General features: G+C 28.0%; 1 protein-coding gene across 1 annotated transcript; it reads right to left on the bottom strand.

The window, feature by feature from the left end:
* Positions 1-1963: 1963 nt before the first annotated feature.
* On the bottom strand, positions 1964-3690 carry LOC130957733 (transcription factor DICHOTOMA-like). Its single transcript, XM_057884577.1, has 3 exons — positions 3005-3690; positions 2148-2683; positions 1964-2022 (listed from the first exon to the last, which is right to left on the bottom strand). The coding sequence occupies exons 1-3, from the start codon at positions 3688-3690 to the stop codon at positions 1964-1966; spliced, it is 1281 nt and encodes a 426-aa protein (XP_057740560.1).
* Between the last annotated feature and the right edge of the window lie 12568 nt (positions 3691-16258).

The raw sequence follows: 16258 nt of genomic DNA, 5'->3' as shown, positions 1-16258 counted from the left end.
TAAAAGTACCATATAGTACATAACATTAATAAACACATAGGAGTATAACAGAGGAAATCAAGAAAGTCATAGCTTGAAGATTACAAAAACTACCTCAGCAATTAAAGAAGCCCACCTACGTAACTGTAAGACAATTATTTTCCTGACAACATTATTAACTAGGAATGCTCAATCAAAGTCAGTACCACTCATGTTTTTGTTGATTTAATTTCTATCTTGACATACACATCGTACCAAATTAGCCTTTTATTTTTTTTATGTTTTTTGTTTTAATTTTCAAATTATGTTTTTGTAGGAAGAAAAAGATGAAACAAAGAGGAGATAGCAAAGCAGGTATGGTTTCCAATTTTCCATACATAAAAAAATATCAAGTTTAAATGATAGATTTCTCACTTTAACTAAAATACACACGTATTAAGAACTCTTTAATTTAAAATGAATACTGAGCTACTCATAAATTGAAATTTGTCCAATATTGAAAAGTACATATCTTAAGAGAAAGTATAAAGAATTAATTTGTAGTTAATCAATACTAATTAATTATAGTGTTTAAAGTTTATGATTTCAGGCATAAGGTGAAGAATTTATAATTTAAGATTTAGAATTAAAGATAAAATAATTTTAAAAGACATGACTATTGTTAATTAAAAAGAAAGTTAGTTTTCTAACCTTAATCGTTTAATTAAGCATCTTTCAAGTTGGAACTGAAATATCAAATTGTCAATAACCATTGTACTCTTCCCTCCATTATTGAAAACTTAACTTACCATAGAAATGGAAAGATACTATATCCAAAAATATCTAATTCAGTTTGCATGCTTATATTGCTAGCGGCTACATGCACATGTTGACATATATATACAAGTGCATATTTTGAAGACCAACTTCCTATATTTGAGTTTTCTTTTTATTTTTTAATAATTGTAAATACTTGACCCGTGGAGATAAATGGAAGTTAAGTAAATCAAAATTATATATCCGAATTTTCTTATTATGAGCAAAACCCAAAAAAAAAAAGAAGATAAATTTACTTCACACAAGAAGAATTAGGCTAATTTAACTTGAATTTGCTAAAGGCTAAAATATGAGAGAGGAAAATAAAGAATACCTTATTTGCTTGGTTTTTCATTTTTAAAATTTTAATATTATGTTCATCCATATTTATGAGTTAAAGCAAGGAATTAACCTTTTAATCAATTATTTTTTTAAATTTTAAAATCTTAAATCTTAAACACGTTTAAAATTTTAAATAGTAAATCTTTAATCTTTTTTAAAAAAATACTACAATTAAAAAAATTGACTAATATTAATTAATTAAAAATTAATTTTTAATACTTATTTTAATTTTTTTTATCTCATAATTTGAAAATGAGTAATATTACATATATACCAAAATCAGCCATCAAAGTCAGCTACCAGTATAAAATATATATTGAAATATAAATATACATTGAAAATAAATTAAACCACACATATATTTATACATAAATATATTAGTGACTGATTTTAATGGCTGATTTTAGTATAATTTTAGTATAGGAATAACATTTTTGTTTGAGAAATCATGGCAAGATATACATTCCCAACACATGCATATAACAGATCGAACCACAACTACTGCAAAAAAAATCTGGAAAGATCAAGAATATTCTTCTGTACCACCAAGTTGAAAATGATTTCATCCATGCAATATATATAGTTATATACTAATTAACCAAATATATAATCACAATAATAATGATAATAATAATATATAAATGGTGAAATATATTATAATAATACGAAGCCACACTGCAACCTTTGTTTGCAACTGTCACACACGCCAATGGCGGAATCATGAGGAAGAGATAATACAAGGGACTTAAGAGAGATCGAGTTCATTTCGGATAATCAGATAACATATAATACCGAAAAGAAAATTAAAAATATAAAAGAAAAAAGAAAACTAAGAAACCTTTCATGGCTAGTGCAGACGTGATGGATTGGTGCATTCCTCCCATGACTTTCCAAAGATTTGTAGCCCTAAAAAAAAAAAGAAATAAATATTTAGAAACCGTAATAACCGTAATTGACAGCTGTAGAAGATTATTGTTATTACAGTTTTAACATCCGCAATTTCGGTTACGGATTACAAAAAACATGCATACCTGTAGAGAGATTCATGCTGGCTATTGCACAGAAGTTGGAGCGGTTATTAGCCGTTGAGGCTGGTCCATTAGCATTATCCCAATTTGGTGACAAATTGGTGTAGTTTCCTGGATGGTAATTATCGCTGTTGTTGTTGAAACTTGCTTCCTTATTATTGTTAGGGATGGGAAGGTTTAATTGGTGGTGGTGATGGTGATGGTGATGTGAGGATGACATCATAGATGGCTGCTTCAACTTCCTCTTGATCACAATGGATTCCTCAATAACGTTGAAGTCATCTCTAGTTTGTGAAACTTCAGCACCACCAAGGTGGTGAGGGTTTTCACTAGGTGCAGGGCATCTTTTCTTCAATTCTAGAACCTTCCCGGAAGAAGAAGAAGAATTTCCCATTATGCTGTTACACATCTTGTTACTAGTCCTTTCTCTTGCTCTTGCTCTTGCTTTCTCCCTTGACTCCTTCATCTTTGCCCTCACATTACAAGCACTTGCTTCTTTCTGTTGTGCATTTTTCAGCTTCCTCTCCCTCGCATCTGACCTAAGTTGTCCAAACACCAATAATATTAATTAAGAAACATAATTTTAAATTCAAACAAATATTATTAGCGGATATTTTAATTAACAAAAAATTTATTCACATATAAAAAATAGTAAAAAGTCAGATAACTTCACGTGAAGTTAATAGTTGAAAGTCGTGTCAAATTATCTAACCGCTCTTAGTTATCAACTTCACGTAAAATCGACTGCACCTAAGTTTTCACTCTAAAAAATTAAAATTAGCTCATATATATTTTTATATTTTAATATGTATTTTATATAGATGAATAATTTAAATTAAATATTTGCTGATAATAAAGACCGAACTAACCCTTGTTGGTGGCGGTGGTGGTTGTTTCTAGAAAGTACTTCAAAGTCATCTTCGTCGCAGTCAGAAGACGAGGCGAAACTCTTGTTATTGGCACCGGCGCCGGCACCGGCTTCGGCTTCGTCACTGGCGCTGTGGTTCTTGCTCCTGGCAAGCTCCTTAATGGCTTTCTTGGACTTGGTGAAGAGCCAGTCGAGCGTGTTGCTGGCCTTATCAAACCCTAGCATGTCTTGGAGATCGAAGAACTTGCGCGCGATCTCGATCGACAGCCTCACCCTTCGGTCCCTCAGCCCCTGAGCGGTGTAAATCTTGCTGTGCCTATCTTTCTTCGCCACCGCCGGTTTCTTCGCGAGCAAACTGGATATGCCGAAGTGATGATGAGCACCGCCGCCACCGTTGAGGTCCTGTTGTTTGGGCATTGATGAAGATGCAGCAAGATTAGTAGTGTTATCTACAACTGTTGCCAAATTGGTTAGTGCTTCAGGGATTGGAATGTAAGGAACGCAGAGCGATGGATCATGAAGGAGATTATTGTTGTTGTTGTTAGTGGCGGTTGTTGCAGAAGAAGAAGAAGCATTGTTCTCAGGGTTGAGAAAAGGAAAAAGAGGATATGAAGAAGAAGATGAAGGGAAGCAAGGGTAAGGGCCAGTGCTGTAACTGTAAGTAGTGGAAGGAAACATCTGAAAAAATTTCCAATTGATTCCAAAAATATATAAAAAAAAATAAAAATATAAAAAAAAAGAAAAAGGCTAAGAAACCCTAGATTTTGTGAGATGATCTGAAGAGGAGAAGCAGGACCACTGGAGCTTACACAAGACACACTGCAGCAGATAGATAGATGTATGTAAGTATGTATCTATCAATTTATCTTCTGAGCAATGAAGAATAAGGTTTGTAGGAGCTCTCCAACTTAACGGTCCAAAGTGATAACCCCAGGAGGCCCCAAGGTACCCTTTTTATATAACCAAAGAAAATTTAAAAATAAAAATAATGTGTGAAAGTGAAAACTACAAATGAGTTTGTACTAACTACTACACACTTGCCAGAAGGAAGAGAAAGTTGTGCTTCATGAGGGGAATGGATCAGAGAGAAAGAGAAGGGATTTTTTGTTTAGGCCAATGATGCAATTTCAATTTCCTTTTGTTTTTCTTCCTTACTTTTCTATTATAATTATGATTTGAATGGACCACACCTCACCTCACTCGACCTCTATATAATATAAGAGACCTACTCAAATAAAAATATTAAAAATATTTTTTTATAAAAATACTTTGTATAAAAATATAATTTATTTATTTGGCTACATTTTAAATAAAAACAATATTTTTATAACATATCAAAATCTAATCCTTCAATTTATTATCCAAAGATTTAAAAAAGAATTTTTATATAAAAATAATTATAAAAGTTTTCTTGGAGTATCCATTTAATATAAAAGGTAAAGTTTTTTTTGAAGTTTGACAAAATTTTTTAAAATATTTTTAAATTTTATTTTATTTTAATTTTAATTTATTTCAAAAAAATTTTATTTGCATTAAATATATTTTGGCGACTAATTTCTTAAAAAATTTAGGATTAATTCAATAACAATTGTACAAGAACAACCTTCAATACAAGCAAATCAAACATTATTTTCATATATTTTTATTAAATTGGTCTTAAATTTTTTAAAAATTTAACTGTTAAAGGTATATTTAATGCAAATAAAAAATTTGAGACGAAATTAAAATAAAATTTAGAGATATTTTTAAAAATAAAAAATATATTTTATCCTAATATAAAAATAATATGTCAATCCTAAAAATCAATTGTTAAATTAATCATTATATATTTATATATAAATATATGTTATTTCGTATAATTTTAATGTATATTATGTACATGTTAAAAATAATCACTAAATTAATTATTATTATATATAAATATATGAATTATTTGATGATATATTGTTAATATAATTTGATGATAAATTTAGAATTTAGAAAGTTAAAAAAGGAGATAGTAATAGTGAGAGTAACAGATAGAGGACAAGACACACATGATTTGTGGGTTTTTTGCCTCATAATGTGGAAGCAACGTAAGCAGAGGGTGGTGGTGGTGAGAGAGTGTCAAATCATTCAAAACTTTTTTAGCCCGTTAATGTGTGTGTGTCTTTACCATTGTGAATGTTCATTGTTGTCTGGTTCCGTTTAGGGTTAGGGTTCTGATGATTAGTTTGCAGAGAATTTTAACAAAATCAGGGATTAATAAAACCATGTTTACGCAATACATACGTGATGCGTGTACATGCTTACACAAAATCCATGTGTTTAAACTTTAATCTGCGCTTTATTGAGATTATAAAAACAGTATTATCCAATGGATGTTACTTCAGTTAAAGTGGGTTGTGTCTTGTTCCAACTTTATGAGCAAAAATTTCGGTTCCATGTATTAATAATGTAAAATATTTTATAAAATTATTTAGTTAATAATTATATTATATGTATACATTAAAATCACAAATTAAAATTAATTATTAATATAAAATATATATTAAAATAAAAAATAATATATATTAAAAATTAATTAAATTATACATATATTTATACATAAATATATAATAATTAATTTTAATAGTTGATTTTTTATACATATATAATATTTTTAATTAACTAATAATTACATTGTTTTGATCAATTTTAAAAATTAATTAATTAATTTTTAGTTTTGGCCATTCTGACTTGATAATACAAGTTTGTACTCATTGGGTAGAAATTAAATCTTCATATCCAACATTTTTTTGTTAATAAGCTAAGGTAATATAACATAATTTATATATTTTTGTAAATATTTTTTTTAAATACTTTATAAATTTCATAAATCAATTATATATATATAAAATATGTTTTTCTAGTGAAAATGTAAATATTTTTTAAAATACTTTATAAGTTTCATAAATCAATTATATATATATATATATATATCTATATATAATATGTTTTTCTAGTGAAAAAAAAATCTGTATATAACAAAGTAATCAAACATTTTTACAACTAAATAATTAAACATTTCGTGGACTTGAAAATTATCTGCCATTGTATCTTTATATTTTTTTATATATTTTATTATAAACATGAACTTGATTTATTTTTATTATTTATGAAATTCGATTATAAATATGATTGTATGTAAAATCATTTTGTATTCTTAGCTAAGTTAATGATTGATTTTTGGTATTGAACCATAGTTATTTTTTAAAAAATGTTAAGTACACATAAAAAAGTAATCATCAAATCAATCCGTTATGTATATATATATATATATATATATATAATTAAATCTTAATTATGATTTGTAAATGGTGATGGTGTAAAGGGGAGTGGCGGAGAAAGTTGGTATTTTGCAGTAGAAATTAATGGCTATTGAGATTTGAGAGATGGCTATTGTTTGAGGCCACAACTATTTAACCCAAGGGCCATGAAGCTTTAGTAGGTTAAACGGTGCAAAAAGTGTAGACAAAGATTAAAATCTTGGATTTAAAATCTTTTATATCTTGTTTGAGTCTTTTTTATTATTTTTTTCTCCCTTTTCATGTAAACTATATGATAACTCGGTGAAAAAAATTACCGTTCTTAGGTAAAGATGAGGAAAGGGAATCAAAGAATTTGACTCGAAATCTTAACACTTCTTTTGAAGAGTAAGATGCATATTGCATATTGTAACTTACCATGCATTGAGAAATGTGAAAATTAAATTGATATATTATTAGATCTTAACACATATATATATATATGTGTGTGTGTGTGTGTGTGTGTGTGTGATGTATATTTATTTTTATTTAGAAAAGTTAGTCTTGTATCTAAAAAGATATTGTTTATTCTAATAATAACAGGAGTTTTTGTATATTTATACAATAAGTATGTATGATTAAATTATAGAAAATAGAACAATACCAAGTCTATAATTATCCAAATTTAGGAGGGATCACATTATATTTTTATAGAAATATAAAGAAGCTGGGTCAAATAATAACAGATCTTAGAGGGGATAACTGTATTTTTTTTCCTTGAAAAATTAATTTTTACATAATAAATTGTTTGTATAACTTCCAAAATAAAAAAGATTTACTCAAATATCTATACATACCATATCTATAAAATATTTTATTCAACCACCCTTGAAGATATTGAATGTAAAGTTAACAGTGACAGCAATTGGTTGATTTCAAAGTAAAACAGTAGTTTAAAATTGACAATATATAGAAATTAAAATAAAATAAAGTTTCATAATACTTTTATCTCTCTCTTTCATTACAAATTTAACTCATGTATAGAAATTTATATAATGGTTTTAAAAAATATACTTATGTTTAATTTTAGGGTTTACTTATGCATTGCAAGAATATCAAAGTAGAAAACAGTTTGAAATTAAAAGGCGAGTATTTATACATTTAATGTTGTTTAAAACTTCAAAATCAATTTTCTTATATGAAAACTTTCAAATTTTTTATTCTTATTAGCAAGTGATATAATGGTACTAATTTTTAGGAAAACTATCAATTTTAATATGTAATAATTCCTTAATTAAATTTTATGTTAAAAAAATCATCAAATATAACTATTATAAATAAAACCATCCACATATATATATATATTTCATTTAATCACACAATATTCAATCATTAATTACTTTTTTAATAATGATAATTACACTTTTTTGTTTTTTATTATATTTTAATATAAATTTTATATTCATAGCTGATTTTAATGTACACTTAACGTAATTATTAATGCTTTAGTTAATTTGTTTAGTTAAAATCATAATTTTTATCAATCATATCAAATATATATTAAAATTAATCATTAAAATTAATTATTAAAATAAAATATATATTAACATAAATTAAATTATATATATTTATACGTAAATATATAATGACTGATTTTAACGTGCAAATACCAATTTTAAAAACAGATAGATAGATAGAAATTGTGTATAAAGAGATGTACACTAAGTTCAAAACTGAATGAAAGAAATCATCTCAGCATATAAAAGACAAAATGGTAATTACAAAAATTAGGGTTCCTTTAGTGTGGCCCGTACCACCAACAGTCATTTTCAATCTGGAAAACTCATTCAAACTCTGACACCAATTTTCTCTGCTTCAACCTTTTAGAGGTGTGGGGGAAGGGGGGGTCGTCCCTGCAGTTTTGTGAATCAAGAAGCTGTAGTTGCTGCTGTTTTCACAAAGTCATATATGGAGTTAGCTTCTTACTTCTCTCTCTCACAAACCCTACCTAGCTTCTTGGTTTTCTATATACTCCCATGCCCTGTCACCATTAATTCTTTTATTATTGTTTCAATTATGTTTTCTGACTGAAATTCACTCGATTTAAAGACTTAGTTGCTTATATCGTTATAGAAATATGAATAAAGACAACCTTTTTCTTGTTTTAAAAAAGGAACTTTTGTATTTTTATTTCTTATACATACATATTTAAATTCTTTTTCAAAAATATTATATTCACGTTAAAAATAAGGTAAATTCTTTTATATTTTCTCTAAAATAAATGATAAATTACTCCTTGTAACATATACAGTGATTATTGATAAATTATCTTTCAATTAGAGTTCCAAGATTTGAATGGGATCGTCAAATCTAATCGCTATCTCTAATATAATCAGAAGAAAATTCTGAAAAGGAGAGAGCTAAAAAACTGATAAAAAATTGTGATATATTAGTTAAAAATGATAGTAATTGATCCCTAAAAAAATACCGTAAAATTCATCTAAAAATAATTATTAAATTAGTCATTTTATATTTATAAATATAAATATTTTTTGGTGACTTTATAAATATAAATATATATTTTAACATATATTTTATAGAGATAATTAATTATTCGATATATCTGATTTTTAATATACACCTAGTATATTATAAATCTTTTTACTGTTTTTAGTAATCTGTCTTTAAATATTCATGTAATAAGTGTTCGTTAAGCCAAGCTTGCAAACATATTCTATTCTGGTCATTATTATAAACAAACGCCGAATTGATTTTTTTTTTTTTGGTGACTACGCCGAATTGATTTAAATAAACTTTTATGTGCCAATAAAAATTAAATTAGCGGTTCCATTAATATAAAATTCAGCACAATCATGATTTTGAGAATCAGAATCAGACAGAATGAACTGGTTCAACTACCTTAACATATGATCATGTGGTCATCTAGTTGTTTGGTTTAGACAAAAAATTAATAAAATGATTAATTAGTCCAATACATTTTTCAATTAAAAAATATTATATTATTATATCCATTAATTTAAACCATTCAATTTTTAATTTACTGATTTAATAATCGATTCAGTTTTCAGAACATCGAACATAATTAAGAAGGTAATTTGTAAAAAGAGGATATATAAGAGGGTGTTAATATGCTGGCATTGCTCTTAACATGTTTGTTTGTGAGTGAACACTTGTGTGAGGGTAGTATACCTAATCCAGCCTAACCTACTGAAATGAAGGGTATGTTTGAAATATTTGAGGTCATGATGGTTTTCCAATGCCATCCAAAAAGGGAATATATCTGTCTCTTCGCCTATTTCCTTTGTAATAAACTAGTATTCACACCATTATTACAATAATTCAATGTACAAATTGCGGATCACTAATTGTTTTTTCATGCTTTACAAGTAATAGATTATTCAAAAATATCATGCGTAAAAAAAAATCAATTACTAAATCAGTCATTATATATAAATATTATTTAATTTATTTTTAATATATTTATTATATTTTAATATAAACAATTAATTTAATAATTTATTTTTATATATAATAATAATAAATATGAAGTTAATTAAGATGATAAATATTTTATATTATAATTAAGAGATATGAAATTCAAGTTTTACAAATAACACTTTTTATGCATTATATTTGGTGATGAAACACATTTTTTCAAAAAAATTAATATGTAGTAAACTTCTCTGATATCTTCAATATATACATTATACAGTAAATACTTTTATTATATTTACTTTTTTATTCATAGGGCTGTTAATAGGTTGTACACTTTTTTCTTTCCCTTTGTTTTTCCCCTTTCCTCAAGATAAAGATAATTTATCCAATGGCATCCAAGAATAATGGTTAATGGTATTGGTATATTGCTTATGGATGCCAACTTTACACGGTAATTCGTTAATGACTTTGGATTTTTGAATACAATTGAAATGTGACTTAATAAATATTATCCAAAATGTGATTAGCTGAAGTGGAGATTCTTTTACATGGTGCTTATTTCATTAGATTTTATTAACTAATATGGACATACATATATGAAAAATTTGATTATTCTATTAAAATAGATTTAATTATTTTATTATATTTCTTAAAATTTAGATTAAGTGGACATAATTCAATTCCATAAATTAGACTTATTTGACAAACAAATATAGATTAATTTGTAGTCATTTTTTATATTATCGTTAACAATTAAAATATCAAAATCAGTTCACTCTTTGTAGTTTTTAATTAATTTGTTGATAATTTTTGATACACCTGTTTCTTGATTTTTGAATATTCTGTTATTTTTTTAACCACGTATTTTAAATAATAGCAAAAAAATTAAACCCATCAACCACATAGTACGTTCTTTCTTTTTTACAGGTGTCCATGTCCAACTCTCAGTGTTGTTTGATTATTTCTGGTATCAACTATAATTTCTTATAAATGTCCAACCAAGCATATGTACACCACACCTGCCAAATAAACTCACACTTAATAAATAAGTGATAATCATTCTCAGTATCTTTTTTATATAAAATACAAAAATTATCTTTTTAATAAAAAATGTCAAATATATTTAATCTTACTTTAGTATTGACCCTACCAACTAATACAAACTAAATGAATAACTCAATTCTGCATTCTTTAATTATTCTATTTTGTTGTGTTGAACTTTTATTTAAAAAAAATAGACTTATTTAATCTCAATTTTAATATATTATATATTAGAATTTATTAGATCTAATATTATTGGAACACTCATTTATTAATGTTAATAATTACTTTATCATTTATGGACATAAAAAAAAATGTATTACAAATTTCACATTACTCAAGGATAAAATCTTTAAATAATTTATAAATGTAAAATATTGAGTTAAACCTACTCAATTTCAATTTTAATATGATATCAAAAACTATTCAATTTAATATTATTGAGTCATTCACTTACAAACGTTTACGTTCTATATGATTATTTATAAACATAAAAGAAAGTGTTATGTGCGAGTAATCTTTCATTCGAGCTCAAGTTTAAAATTGAATTAAGTCTACTAAATTTTAATTATAATAATATTAAATTTCTTTATTTTATTAAAAAATATGTAAAACAACGTATCTTTTTAAGTTGCACACAATGAAAATATCTAGAGGCATTATCCTTTGATAATGCAAGGCTTGATTTAATTTCAACCCACTTTAGACTTCACCAACTCCATATAAATGGCAAGATAGAACAACTTTTTAAGAAAGCCACACTGCCATAGTCGACAAATTAAACAATCACGCTTAGAGTTTTGAATAACCCAAAATAAAAAAAAATAACATTTAACAAGAAGCCTCTTACAAATGATTAAGCCTCTTAAAAAAAAATATGTAGCTAGTTTATATGTTCTCAAAAGGATAGACCATCCGTACTAAGCGAAGACCTACCAACCTTATAGTTTCATACCCAAAACCACACTATAAGCCAAGTTTTACATAAAATTGTGTATTCTTTATTAATCTCAAAAATACAAATTCACATATTAAAGAGTAAATGATCATTTTTACTCACAAAAATTTTAAATACTAATAAATTATCCATAAAACAAAAAATTATCATTTCTATCCTTAAAAAATAGTTCTATACAATAAAATTATTTAAATATTAAATACCAGACAAATAATACAGTAAAATATAGAGATAAAAAATAAAAATTTTGTATAAAATAACTTTTTTTGAAAAATACAACTTCTTCCTATCACAAGAAGATTACAATAATATTCTCTCTTAACAAAAGGAGAATACAATTCTCTTTAAATATAGGAGAAAATCTCTCAGAAAAAATTCTCTATGTGACTCAATGTCACTATTATTCTTGTTGGATGAATTGATTGAAATGAATTAAGGAAAAACTCAATTTATAGGTGAGTCTTTTCAATATGAATCATCCTTTAATTAGAGGTATATAATTCTTCTCTTTTTCAACCATTAAATTTCTATGGTTATAAACTAGAATTGTTTATTACTTTTCATTTTATTTAGCTATTATTTATTTATTTTTTAAATTAGCTTTACTAATTTTTATAATTTTTTACTTAAAGCGAATTTTGGTATTACAAGTCTCATTATTTCATTTTGCTCATATGTTCAATAGACCATAGAACGATCTGCACCCTTTAAATTTATCAGTGTTGATTGACTTTGTCATGTTCTAGTTCAGAGTTTTTTCTTTTTTTTTTTTTATGAGAAATCACGTGGGTGATGAAAAAGAGAGAAGAAAGAGGAGAGAGTTTAGTTTTGGTTCGGTAGTGTGGTATTGGTTCAGATGCAAATGAAATTGAATTTTCTAGTTAACAACTAAATTGAATGATTGAATTTAGACTATTAATTAGACTTGTTTATGAATATGGGCTTATTTCATCAATTTGAGGTCTGAAACATTTCTTTGTTCCATATAGGAATTTGTTGTTGTAATAATCAACAATTCTTTGAGTGTATGTGTGTGAACATGTTTTCTTGCTTCTTGGGCCAATGTTGATTAGTTTAATTTTTTACACACTAAACAAACTAATTACATATCTAATTGGATTTTTACCCCAACAATAATGTTTAGTCATTATCTTTAATGTGTTGTTAATTCTTCAAACTCAACCATCTACACTATCTTCTTCCCTCTCATTGAACGAAGCTTCAGAGCATTTTTTCAAGTAACGACTGCGATGAACTCGAGCTTTGCATCTAGAGGGCGATTCCAATATAAAGGTGTCATCGTTTAGTGTAAGAATCGGAAATAATTAACCGAATAATTAACATAAAATAATAATAAATTAATGACCCAAAATAAGTTTCAAATATTTAGAATATTAATTAGAAAATATAAATATGATATTTGGATTCAGTAGATTTTTTTAGGTTGAAAAATGTATATAATTTTTTTCGAAAAATTGCATAAAAACGCGGACCGGTAAATTAATCGGCAGTACTGGCTTAAATCTGTTCAGTACTGTGAGAGAATAATAAAAACAATAGAAAACTTTAGGAAAACATTTATAATTGAAAACCGAGCATTAATTTCAAAGGTTTAGCTCAAAGTTGGGCCAAATAGGCTAAAACCACGGATTGGACTAGGTCCAAGCCCAACATATAAAGGCACACTTAATGAGTTGTTCAGCTCATTCATTTCACAAAAACACAAACACACAGCTGGAATTGAAAGAGAGAAAGGAGAAGAAACACTATTCACTCCTCTCTTCAATTGGCCATAATTTGAGCTACAGAGCTCCGATTTGTGTGCCGTTTGTGATTACGCGAAATTCTTGCCGAGCCCGTAATTTCTATCTAAGTATTTTTGGTAAGAAATCACATTTCACACTCTCTTTTTCAGTCCTAACAGTTTTCACATTATAGGTTTGGATTTTGTGAGATTTTTGTGATTTTGGGTGTTTAGATACACTCTAGCACTTGGTTATTATTGAGTTTTGCCCCAAAAACTATTAGGTAATTAAGGTAAAAATATCTTAAACCCTTATGAATTTATATTTTGGTAAACCCTAGGTATTAATTATGATGAATTAAATGTGTATAGTTTGGAATATTGATTGTTGATGCTTGTTGGAGTTGATTGGTGGCTTGATTAAGTTTGGGAAGCTTGTGGAAGTTTAGATTGGGGTCAACTTGGTGTGTTGCACATATTGAGAATCAGTCAAGGTATGGTTTCGATTTTCTCTATGTAATATGTAATATTTCTGGACATTTAGGTTAGTGACTCATAGGATAGATTTAAATTGAATTGGTTGTTGAACTTGTTGAATGAGGATGTATGATGATTTGATGACTTTGATTATTTTGACAAATTGTGTTATTGATATTGATATATTGGGGTGAAACAATGTTAATTGTGATGACTAGTAGTGATAGAATGATGGTTGATGAGTGTGTTGGTTGAGAAATGGTTTTAATATGATAAGTTGATCATTTAAGGTTAAGGATTGTATGATGTGAGTGGAAAATTTGATAATAATGATAAATTGAGACAAAGAGGGTAAGCTCTGATGTGAATTGAATTTTGATGTGGTTTAGGATTTGCTTTGATGGTGAATTTTGGAAATTTGAGAACCTTGTTAACTTTGGTAAAAACCAATCTTTTGTGAACTTTGACGGATCATAACTTGAGTCTCAGTTTTTAAAATTTGTTGAAATTTATCTTAAATAAAAGTTCTTTTAAAGATCTTTAATTTGATATAAAGATTATTGAAACTGAATTTTTGTAGAGGAAGTTATAACTATTTAAAATTTGGTACCAAAAACTGAATTTTGCAACTTTGAAATTCTTGAGTCTGGTGAGGGTCGCGTATGCGTCACAGTGCACGCGACGCGAGCAAACCATTCGGGTTGGGCATCTCGCGTACGCGAAACACTGCATGCGTACGCGAACTATAACACGCGACGCGAGCAACCCATTCGGGTTGGACAACTCGCGTACGCGAGCAGGGGGTTGCATACGCGACCTCCTCTTTTTCAACAGCATGCATACGCGAGACCCCTGTTTTGCTTAAATATGAGTTTCTCTTATTTTTCAAAGGTTCTCCTACTTTCTAAAGTTCCTTCAAGGCTGATTAAGAGTAGTATCTAATATTTGGGTCCTAATATTGTTAAAGATGAGTTAGTAAATTATTTTAGAGAATTTTTATATGAATTTAGAAGATGGAGACTTAGGTTTTTAGAGTATTGAGGGTGAATTAGTCGAGTAAGATTGCGGAGTGTTGTGGTGACAATTGAAATGATGAATTGTGAATTTTGGATTGATGATGTTGAAATGAGTCGAGGACTCGGAGTGGGCTAAATGCTTAAAATAATTTCTAAAAGCCACTGATTACACTATTTTATTGCTGAGATTATTGAGGCGTTATGCGCCTGACAGGGACGGTAGGTTAATCCCGCTTGTCGAGGTTGCGGTGATAGCGTAGGGGAAGTGGCTAGTCCCGCTTACGTTGAGATGTGAGGTCTGTGACTGAGTATCCTGCTCGCATCCTTTCGGAGTCACAAGAGGGTGCCAGGCATTATATCCTTAGACCGTGTACCGGGCACGATATCTCTGGGGGTACCTATTTTATTCATGACTGAAAGGCAACATCCTAGGGGGATGTGTCGGGTTGGTAGTTGAACCGACAATATGATATCACAGCCAATAGGACAGGCATGCATCATGTGCATCTTCTATATGGTTGTTTGCCTATTTGTATGACATGCTTATTAATTGCTTCTTGAATTATTTGATATAATTGATAATTACTTGTATTTTACTTGTATGAATTATTTGTGTTTTCTACTGGGATTGAGGAGGCTCGGTAGGCGGTGGCGATGAGATCACATGGAGGTTAGGCTGGTGAAGGCTGTGGGACAGCAGTGAACTAATAGTTTAGAAATTCCCTAAGTTAGATTACCCTATTTTATTATGGTATCTAAAGTGATGGTTTTAAAATTACTTATGTTTTAAGCTTGAATCTCATGTATGAACCTCTAGGATTGCCTCTATCATTCATGAGTCTTATATCTTACATTACTGGACACTCTTACCATACTGAGAACCTCCGATTCTCATTCCATACTTTGTTGTTATTTTTCAGATGCAGATTGCAACCCACCTCGGTGAGTTGCTTGATGGTGACAGAGCAGAAGACCTTTATCATGTTTTGGAGTATTTTGGTTATTTTGATTTAGTTTCTCTCACTTTTGTATTTATATTTTTGCCTTAGAGATTAATCTTGAGAGAGATATTGTATAAGCTGCTTTAACCTTCAAAATTTTATATGTTTGTATATAACTAGTCAGCCTAAACTCCGCGGGTTGCGGCTAGTTCCTATGACTATTATACTCTCTTATATACTTATATTTTGTTATCTTATATCTATATATCGTGCTTTAAGTTTGTAGCTTCGTGTGAACGCTTTGCGATTTTTGAAACTCTGTTTTGAGCTTACTTGTTCATCGGGCT

This window comes from Arachis stenosperma, chromosome 10, assembly GCF_014773155.1.
Source record: "Arachis stenosperma cultivar V10309 chromosome 10, arast.V10309.gnm1.PFL2, whole genome shotgun sequence".
Lineage (NCBI taxonomy): Eukaryota > Viridiplantae > Streptophyta > Magnoliopsida > Fabales > Fabaceae > Arachis > Arachis stenosperma.
This window is presented reverse-complemented; position numbering and strand designations above follow the sequence as displayed.

Excerpts from the sequence above, each read along its gene's own strand:
- LOC130957733 (XM_057884577.1), bottom strand. The coding sequence starts at position 3,690 with ATGTTTCCTTCCACTACTTACAGTTACAGCACTGGCCCTTACCCTTGC. Across the intron at positions 2,684-3,004 it reads CACCAACAAGGGTTAGTTCG|GTCAGATGCGAGGGAGAGGA; the intron begins GTCTTTATTATC and ends TGGACAACTTAG. Across the intron at positions 2,023-2,147 it reads CAGCATGAATCTCTCTACAG|GGCTACAAATCTTTGGAAAG; the intron begins GTATGCATGTTT and ends TTTTTTTTTTAG.